Genomic DNA, 12,701 nt, shown 5'->3' with positions numbered 1-12,701 from the left:
TTGCTGATAACCGAACATAAAAATATCGTAAAATTTAATATTTTACAACTACGACACAACATTTTTAGCTACTCTCCGTATACGTTAGTATCCTAACGTCTCTTCAATATCCAAAAACTGCGCACAAACTTATCTCAGTTGAAGTGACCCACCATTAACAATCGTCTATAAAAATGGCAACTGTACATGGATTCTATAACCGTATATGCATTATTATTGTATCCATAACTACATACAATAATCGTCGTATGATTTGAGACGGGATATGACAACTGCCGTTTTATTGGCTTGTGTCCCGCTCTTCTATGTGCCTAGTGGGAAATAATTCCAAATGACCCACGTACTCGTATGTACGTATACCCACAATGTTAGCTTCATATCATGCTATTACTACATCATTTCTCAGGAAAATATAAAAAGTGTATACAACCATCAGCTAAAAATAATCTATCTCGTAGTGGCAAACTGCATTAAAAATAAAATTAAGTCCTTTTACTCTAAAATATGATATAAAATTAAGTAGAGCCCTATATCTGTAGTCAAAACGTCAAAAACTGCTCCGAAGTAATATGTCTATAATGCAAGAAAAGTCCTCAAGAACAGGAAGTTTCGTTATTTCAGGAAATCGAATAATGGAATTACTGGATAAACGACAACGAAGGGCGACATCCTCACAAAAGTAACAGTAATATTGGCCTAATACAACAATTTACCCCAAACTATTGGGGTCCCAATACGGTTTCCAGCGGGGGGAAAAGGATTGTTAGTAATGGAGACTGAGAATCCTATTGCTAGCAATATACCCAACCAGGTCGACCTCCTCGCGGTTCCCCCTGGAAACTATCATGGTTAATTCCTGATGAATTCATTATGATGGGCTAACTGGCCTGTTTTCATTCTCATCTATCACCCTTCACTGGTGCTCCGCCAGCGTATCCCGTTAGCGCAGGCGGGGTTACCATACCATTTTCACTCATCAAAATACGGTTTCCAGCCGGTTTTAGGTAAAAAGTATATACAGCTTGAACGGAGTTTTTTAATTTGAGATTCGATGGCGGAAATCCGTCCATTACTGTCCACATTATCAATCACTCATAAATAATAAGCTTTTAACTATGAAGCATAGAATCTATCAAAATTATAAAGTAAGATCCCTGTCATTTCTTGTACTTAGATGTCTAAACATCTAACCTACTATCCCCTGGAAGTGCAAAAGATCTCAATGGATTGGACCCCATACGCGATGAGTATATTGCTCTGCGAATTAAAAAACTTAACCGTCCCACCAAAACGAACTGTTGAATAAATTATTTCCAAAAATATATAATGTCACTCGGGATGATGTAAGGATTCTAACGATACCGCACACATTCAAATCTGTTCAGGTATTTAGAAGTTGTGTTGGAATACACAAACTCCATTAACCCTGAACCCACAACACTTTTTTTGGGTAATTGTGTAAAAATGAAAACAAGACAGGCGATAAGTCTCGAATCTCCATCGTTGGCATTCTCTATAAAAATAGAATTAGATCCATTACCCAATTTAACGCTTCGGGAATATCAACAAAATAAAACTTAAGACACTGGAACGCACTCTCGCTTGACATAAGATCTACTCTGAGCAAACTAGCTTTTAAACGTAAATTGCGCACCTATTTCTTAGAAAAATCACTTTGCCTTTATCTGGGTGGTTACTATGTTTGAGTTATAGAATTTTACTGCGTATTAAAGTTTAAATAAACAAGTAAAATAAAACTAGATACAAAAGACCATTATTATGACCTTGTTTCGTTTATTAATCTTAAAATCTCGCAACTAACAATTCATTGTTCCGCAAAGAAAAGCGCCAATCTTTACAAAAATATGGGATTAATACGGAAGTGCGATGGAAAAAATATTAAAACACGTTGTACACAAAATCTATGACCACATGAAGTTATCATAACCGTCTACTTAAATATTGATGACATATATAGTCTGATTCGATAAAAGACAATGAGAAGGTAACCAAGTTTTGTTAAAATTATTACAGAAATATCTTCTTTTGTTAAAAGTTTCGTATGCACACATTATATTTTAATGTAATAACTGTTGGTTATCGCGCTCAGCGTGCCGATGCGCGCAGTCAGGCTCTCGCTCGCGGCACAGCCGCTCATGATTAAGGGTCCCGAATTGGACCAGAAACGAGTCGAAAGTACATCCTGAGATGTACTTAAGTAGAGATGTTTTAAGAGGGACGCTGCTGCCCATCCCTCGCCCTCTCTTACTCGGCTCTTACGACATCTACGGGATAGCAAGGGGTGGCCTATACTATGCAGAGACCACACGGTCATTTTAACATATCATTATTGCACAATTAAGGCTAGTCAAGGCTTCATAACCATCGTCTGTTTGACGCATGATATCAGTATGACCCAATATAGTTAGACAGAGATAGGCATTAAGGAAAAAGAATATCATTGCCAATGTGCACGTGCAATTCTTGAGCTAATTCATGCGCAATTAACATTCACTATAGGTACTAGAATAAAAATTCCTCTACCTCAATTTATGTAGGTTTTTTAAAAACATTTTTCTACGAGACAGGTTCATTAACTTTTTTTTATGCTGCAGAAGGCTAATGTAGGCCTAATCTACTATTTGCATAACTTATTCATACTTCGATATGAATTAAACTAACAGACTTGATAACAAATGTATATATGTACTATCTACTTAGGTATATCAAGCTTAGACATAGTATAACCAACTCGTGTACTGACGCACTGAGAATGCAAACACAAACACTTGAAAACTAAATTCAGACTCAAATATTTTCAAAGAAAATGCGGACGAATAAGGTAGGCGCCACATTTGAAACATCGCCAAAGAGGTCGTCCAAATGTCTTCGTGAAATTAAACAGGAGTAGGCCAGTGTGTTCATAATGAAACAGTTAATCTCTGAATACGGTATGTCACTAATCCTTTTCATCCCCAGAATGTTGTAAGAGATGTACATGAAGGTCAAAGCACGTGCTGTTTTATTCTCCTAACTAGCTGATGACCGCTACTTTATCCACGTAGTATTTGTTATTCCTGTTTAGTATGTATCGATGTATGTACCTACCTATTTATTATGTCTGCGGATATTGGACCAAAATTAACAAATGACGCGTCGTTCTCACTCTTTGCTTTGGGTCAAAATTACTTAAGTAGGTTGTGTACTAAGCGTTTTTTAACTATCCCATGGGGGCTCTTTAATTTTTGGAGATTAGTAAAAAGTACCATCAGTCCACCGGTCCAACTGTTTCGGAGATTAGTTCGTACAAACAGACAGAGAAACAAAAAAAATTGAAAAAAAAATCTGTATGTGTTCTATTTCACTTCTAATAATCCCTTTAACTTGGTTTTTTTTTTCTATGTACAGACATTCGATTTCTACAGTTTTATTATATGTATAGACTATCAGTGTATGAAAAGGAAAAGTCCAAATAAAAACCTATACCAAATTACACACAGAATTAATAATATTAAGGTATTGCGTGGTGAGACCAGTGGCAAGACTTACAGCATTTCTTGTTCTTGGTATGATTGTAGAAATGCTCAATTTCGTTGAAAAAGATACTCATGACTTCGATCTCAACCAGGTGGCAGTGAACGGTTACCGTTTCCCATCAAGTGGACTTTTTTTTTCTACAACTTAGAATGGCAAACAAGCTGACGACCCACCTGATGTAAAGTGGTAACCGTCGCCTATAGACTTGAGCAGTATATAAGTGACCATGGACATAACAGAGTATACTGTTTCGCCCATGTTACGCCCTCCATGCGTTGCCATTCCTGAGGACTCAGGTGTTATTCCTCTGTACCGAGTAAATTCACGCCACATCCCACCCTTCAAACCGAAACACAGCCATGCAAACACAACTACTTCACGGTTGAAACACGAATAGGACAGAAGTGGGTACTTCTGTACAAAGTCAAACGACTTTTGTACAAAGTCTCTCTCTGGTTAAATGTTCTTGTTGAATCTTGTTTTCCTAACATATATAAAATAAATATATATTTACAAAATAAATTCCTATAAATTACATTAATTGTACCTACTTACTTTATTTGCACTGATACGTGTGTATAGCTATAAATAATATAGATTTAGGTATCACTCTCGATATCTAGACAAACATATCGTTTAGTACTTTATCATACTTGAAGGCAAGGAATAGAGGGCGCTTACCTCCCTTGATAATATTGACATTTGATAGTAACGAAATAATATTGTTAAATTTCGTCATTAAACAATTCTATGAAATGTCATTTTAAAAATTGATTCATCATTATCATCATTCCAACTGTTGTTTTTTTTTTTATACAATTTAGAATGGCAAGCAAGCTGACGGCCCTCCTGATGGAAAGTGGTAACCATCGCCTATAAACATGAACAGTACCATGGACATAACAGAGTATTTTATTTAACATAGGACTGCCCCCTCGAGGGTTTTTTTTTTAATGGGTGAAGATGGAATGGAAACCCTGTCAGCGCTAACGGTATACGTTGATGGGGCACCAGTGAGGGATGATAAGTGAGAACGAAAAGATAGGTCAGTTAGCCTATCGTGATGAATACACTTTGAATTCAGCACGATGGTTGCCAGGGGGGACCACGGGGAGTCGACCTGTTAGGGTATTTTGTTAGCAATGGGAGTAGTAATCCGCATTACTAACAATAACTCTCCCCCTCCCCTCCCCCTCTGGAGGGGGTTTGCATACAGGGTGAAAGAAGAGGTGGTCCCCATGGGAATGAAGGGGTGGTCCATTCTATGCCGGGACCACATGGCCAGTATACACACATCGTCTAGTCACAATTATATTATACATATTAATTAGTAAACTTCGCATTTTCCTCACCACAATAAAGTCATTGGCTTTCCCCTCAGTACAAACTTGTAAAACAAGGGCAAATGGATTTAAATTAAAACAATACTTTTAAACACACTATCAGGACTTAATACGACGCGATTACATGTAAATATTATAGTACATACCGGGGAGAAGGGATTGGTAATAATGGAGATTAGTGTCCCCATTGCTAGCAATACACCCTGTTAAGTTAACCTCCTCGCGGTTCTCCCTGGAATTTATCGTGTTCAAACCCAAGTGAATTCGTCATGATGGGCTAACTGACCTGCCTTTTGATCCTCACCTATCATCTCTCACCGGTGCCCCGCCAGCGTATACCGTTAGCACAGGCGGGGTTACCATTCTATTATCATCCAGTTAAAAAAAAAGTACCTACATACCTAATTTTTAATGTTGACAGTAATATATTTATAATATGTGTTAACAATGCGAAAGTTTAAAAATAATATACTAGGTAACTTATTTAAATAGACATTAAATTTACTCAGACACCAGACTCTGCTCTCACAAACAAATGTCGAATTTTGTATTGTATCCAAAGTTTGATTCCTTGTTCTTAGATTGTACCTTGTTTTTTTTTTTTTATTTAAAGGGCTTTGAAGCTTTTGGAACAACTGTTTGTTGGAGATAATAAATACATTATTGTTATTATTAATTAAAAAAATTAATATTTTGACTACTCATTTCGACAGGATTCAAACTCAGATGATGAAGAGATGTCCCAATTTGACAGCTTTTTTGTTTGTATTACGTGATATCTTTGCTAATTGTAAAACGGACTTTATTAATGATTTATTTTTTTTAATAGAAAAGATTTTTTTTATGCAACTTAGAATGGCAAACAAGCTGACGGCTCTCCTGATTGGAAGTGAAGACATGAACAGTACCATAGATATAACAGAGTTGTACTTTTTTTTTTACTATCCCTTACTAATTTTGTAGAGATCGTACGTTTTGTAAATATTCTTATAAAATTCGGGTCTGCCGCAAAATAACTCAGACATATATTGCATATGTATGCAAATTTTTTTTTTACATTAAAGTTACTCATAACGCAAATATTTCTTTTGTCTGTTTTTCACTTCATATAAATCGATATTGAAATTGAGACGTATCGCACTTTTGTATTGCAATACTAGCGATATAATGATTCCATATTGTTCTGATAGATGCATATTATAACTTGCCAATATAAACTATTGTAAACCGTTCCCAATTATAACCTAACTCCTAACTGTTGTTTCATAAGTGCACTATAAAACTCTTTGGCAACGCATTGGGTTGATATTGATAGTAGATTCAAGAGTAGACCTGCAGTTCTTGGCTTAGATTTGGCTTGATACGCTGCCACGTGTCTGAATAATATAACCTTCTAACTAGAATCTGTCTAAATTACAGATACTAATCGGCATAACCCTCATGGTGTGGGTTGTGCAGAAGGCCCGCAAGGAGCTCACGATCGCAATAATGGCGGCGGAAATGAGCCGCGAAGCAATATCTACCTCAAGCAGCTCCTCCATCAGCTAGCCGACAGCCAGGGCTTCCACCGATGTGGACAGTGTCTCCGATGAACGGTCGAGCTAGGGTTTGATCGATGGGTGTTTTGGACACGCCACCGACGCCCGCGAAGATGAAACCTACGTGTGAATTTGAAGGGTTACAACCATGTGATATTATGTTAATCGCCATTTTACCTCCGAGAGGGTTGGTCGAGAGTCGCGAAGAGATTAAAACAGAAATAGTTAATAAGGTAGGTAGTATATACATTTCCAATGTTTTCCAATACCTATTTTCTGTTCAATATGTTTGATAAATCTTGACGGTAAAGTATCTAAAAAGAAATTGAGAAAATGCTCTCCAGTACGTACTAATTTATATATTTTACTCTTCATTGTACAATACAATTGTCTAAAAAGAAATAACTACTTTATTATATAATAAATTTAAAAAAAGAACGAAGAATTCGTCAATTCTGAATTTATTTTAATGACTTTTTTTTACTTTCAATACAGTAATTGATTTTGTTCAAATTCAAGACGATTTTGTAAAAAAATATCAAATGATTTCTTAGACACGAGTAAATTGAATCTTCATATAATATTGTTTATTAAAACATAACAGTCCACACTTTGACTATATTTATCTTGTCCAAATCTAGATCTAATGTTAAATAGGAGAACATGGCCAAAGTTTATTTACTATTCGGCCACGTCATCCTCGAATGTTGGAAAACATTTTATTCTGGTTAACGCCTTGGATGCATTCCAAAATATATTTCAGTTCATGCACTAAACATCGTATGCCAGTACAGGGGTGGGCAATGGCCACAGAGTCATGCACAATTATTGTCAACAATTCCACGCAATTGTTAATTTTGGTATTGAGCATTGGAATTTGATACGTTTTGGCAGTATGGCCAGTCACGACCCACGCGAAAACATTGCATTTGTCAGATGCTATTTATAAAATCTTATACCAGTTTTCCGCGTGACCAGGGATGTATTGAATGTCCGAGATAAAAGTAATTTATGTCCTTCACCATGCCAATAATAAATAATAAATTTAATGACGATTGGTTGAGCCGTTAAGGCGCCAAGAAGTAACGAAGAAACAAACCCCTTCACATTTATAATACGAGGATTAAAAAGGCAAATGGGCGCATACCGCATTTATGTAGTTTATATTAGTAATTTAGATTTAGAACGCGTATTACAAGACTTTCTTTTAAAAAGAGAGTGGTACAATAACCTTAAAATATAAAAATATTCTCTATGTACATTGTTTAATTATAATATTAGCAAAACATTAATTTCACAGTCACAATTCAACAATTCACAGTCATTTACATGACTGAAATTGAGACAACTATTGCTAGAGTCTCCGATTGTAAACGACTAAACTTAATTCAATTTGACTCGTCTAAAACAAGCTTGTGTGTTCACTGCTAAAAAAAAACATTTAATGTAGCTCTCGCAATTTTAGAACACATCCGTTACCAACTATAAAAGTATTGGGATCCTCGATATCGACATCTTGTTTCGGTGACATATTGAAAATAGGGTCAAACTGGCGTCCAAAAAGTTTGTAAGGTACTTCACTCCAAAAGGTACTTCACTCTTTGATAAAGACTATTGCTCTAGAAGTCGCAAGTTCGACTTCTCATGGAGTATTGCTTTCATTTATAGGCCGAAGCTCCTGGATATTAGTTTTTTCCTCTTAACTCAGTTCAAAGACGGGGTATGAGAATTGTCAACGATCCCAAGCCAACAGACAGTATCAAGCTCTTAAGTGTAAGGCTAGACTTGGCCTCCTTTTGTGTGTTCTACCGCTTATCCGTTATGGATTGTGTTCTGAAAAATTGTTCGAAATAATACCCACAGTCACCTTTTATCATCGCTTTGCTCACCATTGACAGGGAATTTATCCTTCACGCGCTAAAACCTAAATGGTCGCGTACAGTGCAATTTCCGAGACGTTTTCTCCCGTGAACGCTCAGGCTGTAGAATGAACTCACTGCTGAGATTTTCCCTAGAGACTACAGTATAAGATTCTTCAAGAAGGGTGTATTAAGGTTTCTTCAAGGTTGGCAATGCGCACGAGACACCCCTAGTGTTGCAGGCGTTATGGCTACAGTGAGTGTTTACAATCAGACGAGCTGTTTGCGTGTTTGCCACCTTCGTGGTATATAAAAAAGGACTGTTGACATTTCTAAAATCCAACTTAACACGTGACTTTAGTATGGAATTGAAACGCCTTGAAAAAAACTTTCTTTTTTTATGCAACTTAGAATGGCAAACAAGCTGATGGAAGTCTGTTCAAAATTGACGAATATATCGTGAAACGAGCACATAAAATGCCGTTCAATTCAGGAAATATAACTAGTTATTTTTCACGCAAATTTTTATCAAAATATTTTAATAATGGCAACATCACCATATCTGATGATGAGTTCTGTACCCTTAATGTACAGAAAACTGTAAATTTTTTTATAACCATTTAAATGCTCAAAAGAAATTAGTTTACGTACTGGAGGTGCATTTGAGATACGAAACAATACGATATCCAATACAAACGTTATCAATTCGTGGGAGATAAATACACGATAAAGCCATACAATACCAAGGTTTACGATAGCATCGAAATAGATTATACTGTAACAACACTGAAATAAGCTATATGCAATAGTCAATAGCGTTTACATTCGAATATACTCGTTTTATAAATAAAACCTGACAAGTTTGTAACTAGGATAAATTTGACGGAAAAACCAAAACTGTGTACATAGTACGTAGATTTTACAGTGTGAAACAGATGTATAAAATTTATTTTTAAAAAAAGTTTTTACTTCAACCATTGAATATAATTTTCGGAAATTGTATATATTAACCGAAAATAGTATTAGAAAAAGTTGCCAAAATTTGGACTCGATGTAAAGAGTTTGTTGTTAGAGTTTGAAGATTTTTTACACCAATTGTCATTAATACCATTTTTATGTATATATATATATATATATATATATATATATATATATATATATATATATATATATATATATATATATATATATATATATATATATATATAATACTATTTGTACTATAATATATTAGCTTTATTTGTAAAGTTTTCGGTTCTTTCCATGATACGGTATGAATTATCTGTGTACTAAATTTAATTCAAAACCGTTCAACTTTTTAACTGTAACTAGTAAATATTCATACTTTAACTTGTATAATACTAGTTGAACTAACTACACGTTCACGTTATTAACAATAATGATAATTACATAGAAACCGTTATATATCACAGTTATCTTATTTACTTTGACTATTTGTCAGATAACTGTCTTATGTAACTAATGAGAGTTTGTGTTATACACTCAAGCAATCGTTTCTCTATGTTGATAATGAATAAGAGGTTTCTTCAGGGTCGGCAACGCGCGCGTAATACCTCTGGTATTGCAGGCGTTCATAGGCTACGGTAACCGCTTACCATCAGGTGGGCCGTATACTTGTTTGCCACCTCAGTGGTATAAAAAAAAAATATGTTACGAAAGGGTAATGCGGTCAGACAATTATAATGGCTATTTTAATATATCGCCTAAAATAAATTGGACATTGGACAGTGCATCTAGACAGATAATTTATTTATTTATTTATTTAATTCTTTATTGTACACACCAATTATTTATAAGAATAGAGACAGAGGTAATCCAGTGTACAAAGGCGAGCTTAACTCTGATAGAGTTTTCTTCCAGCAACACCCAAAGTGGAAAGGAGCATCAATGTCCTTAATAAAAGACTTATTTGATCAAACAAACCCAAATATTTATTGTATATTCTTTTAGTACATTTAAAATTTTAAATTTACTAAAAGAATACATCATTCAGTCGATATTTATCACCAGTGATATAATACGAAATAAAGTAAAATTTATTACATTCATATTGTGACAATAATAACTACAAAAAAAAACTTTTAAAAATATATAAATAGATTATGAGAATCAAAGTTCAATTCTTTCTTTATAGCATTTTTTTTTCTATGCAATTAAAGCAAGCTGAAGCTATGACCGTCTTAATCTATATTACTCTTTCGTAATTCAGAACTGTACAATTATTACATAGATAGATAAATGATTTATTTATAACATATAACTTAAATAAATCATTTATCTAACTATACAATATTTTTTTAATGACTTACGACTATTATCATTAATATACACTTTAATGATTGACTCTTTATGGCGAACCGTACACATATTTGTGATGTAAATGCTATAGTTTATAATAATTAATGATTTGGCATTTATTCTTATGAAATTAAGACTAAATTATGTCAGGTGTAGTATAAGTTATTTATCTATTAAATTAGAAACAAATTTATTAATATAATATTATAAATTCCGTATGTATAATGCAAAATTAATATGTATTAAGTATTATGTAATTTAATGAAAGTATGTTACCGCAAATATTGGATTTGAATCTAGGTTATTATGTGAATTTTAACGATATTGTGATAAACATAAATTGATATAGTTTGTATTAATTGATAAGGTAAGTAAATTAAAAAAAAAAATTAAATCATAAAAATTATTCTATCTCACATGTTGTAGCAAACAATACATATATACAAAATTTTATTTAAATCGAATAAGAATAGCGTTGTGACACATGATTTTTATATATTAAAACACATAAACCTACATAAAGCTAATAACTAAAATTTTATCATAATGTAATCTTGGCAACTATGTTAGTAGGTAGCGACATCTGCGGATCTACCATGAAATGAAATTCCGAAATTTCGGACTCAATTTCGTGTTTTTGTTTATACCAAAATCGGACCAATAAATGGAGTTTAACATTTTGTTCGTGATACATCCTATCGTGAAAGTCCAAAGGAACAATATTTTAACATTTTTAATATTTCCAAACGGGATGTATTATGTAAATTTAACATCAAATTTCTGTTTCGTTTGGCTCCGAAATTTCGGAACACATTTGATGGTAGACCCTCTGTTTTCAACAGAAAGGATTTTTCGCTCCTCTCGTACTGAATACATGATTGCTCGCATTGTAACATGTTACGTTATATTGAAATTATATGGGTCAGATAATTAGCAGCCAGTCATTGGGAATCATATTAGTGATAACTTTAACAGGCTATGTCCCTAAACATATTTCTTTAGTTAAAAAAAAAAAGTTTATAACTATACAAACAGAGAAAAAGGACATCACTATTTTATTGATATTATTAGAAAAACGCTAGTATTTTTCAGAAATTGTTAGATACCTGACCGGATTCACCGTATTATTCGGTGTGTATTTATTACTAGCTATTCCCCGCGGCTTTTCCCGTGTAAATCAGTATATTAAATATCATATATGTTAATTTTTTTTAATCTTTGATAAATGGTAACCTTATATGATTGAAATAAAAGAAAGGCAGGTCAGCTAGCCCATCGTGATGAATACACCTGGAATACAGCGCGATGGTTTCCAGAGGGGAATACTGCGTACCTGATAGGTTATTATGCTTGCAATGGAACTGATAGTCCGGATTACTAACATTACCTTTTCCCTGCTTTTTAATTAAGTAACATACATCCAAACATCTTTATAAATATTTCCTTTTTTTTTATGCAACTTATAATGGCAAACAAGCTGACGGCCCACCTGATGGAAAGTGGTAACCGTCGCCAATAGACATGATTAGTACAATGGACATAACAGAGTATACTATTTCGCCCATGATACCCCTCATGCTTTGCCATTCTAGAAGAATTTTCATTTATAATATTAGTGGACGTAATTTTTTTTTTCTAATAATATCAATGTCTATAAATTGTTTAGTACAAATAAATTGGTATACAATTTATTTGTACCAATTACGTAAATGTAAATTTGTACATACCATACCATACCATAAATGAATAAGATTGTTAACAATGGCCCGCTTTGGGAGTCGCAATTGAACAATACTGCTTGTTATAACAATGATTAATAAACGCTAACTATGTATTGTTTCCTTTCATCGTTCCATAGTGTGAGTAATATTGCCGCATATTATATAAACATTGTATTATATATATATATATATATATATATATATATATATATATATATATATATATATATATATGTATTAGGCCCAATTCACACTATAGTGTCGGTCACAGTTCGCTCCCATTCTTGTAAAATGATAGAAACAATTTGTAATGGATAATATCGGTTCCGCACCAATATCTATATATTGGGTTTTGTGGATATTGATGGCGGGAAAATGTTTGAA

General features: G+C 33.8%; 1 protein-coding gene across 1 annotated transcript in view; it reads left to right on the top strand.

Moving 5' to 3' along the window:
* LOC113520142 (transmembrane protein 64) overlaps positions 1-6,628 on the top strand; it is a 33,316-nt gene extending 26,688 nt beyond the window's left edge. The window contains exon 3 of the mRNA XM_052902995.1: positions 6,300-6,628. Within this exon, the coding sequence (XP_052758955.1) occupies positions 6,300-6,428 (129 nt within the window). The 3' untranslated portion in view covers positions 6,429-6,628. The remainder of the gene's footprint in view (positions 1-6,299) is intronic.
* Positions 6,629-12,701: the final 6,073 nt, after the last annotated feature.

This window comes from Galleria mellonella, unplaced genomic scaffold (assembly GCF_026898425.1).
Source record: "Galleria mellonella isolate WM207_F2 unplaced genomic scaffold, CSIRO_AGI_GalMel_v1 utg99, whole genome shotgun sequence".
In the NCBI taxonomy this organism is placed as follows: Eukaryota; Metazoa; Arthropoda; class Insecta; order Lepidoptera; family Pyralidae; genus Galleria; species Galleria mellonella.
This window is presented reverse-complemented; position numbering and strand designations above follow the sequence as displayed.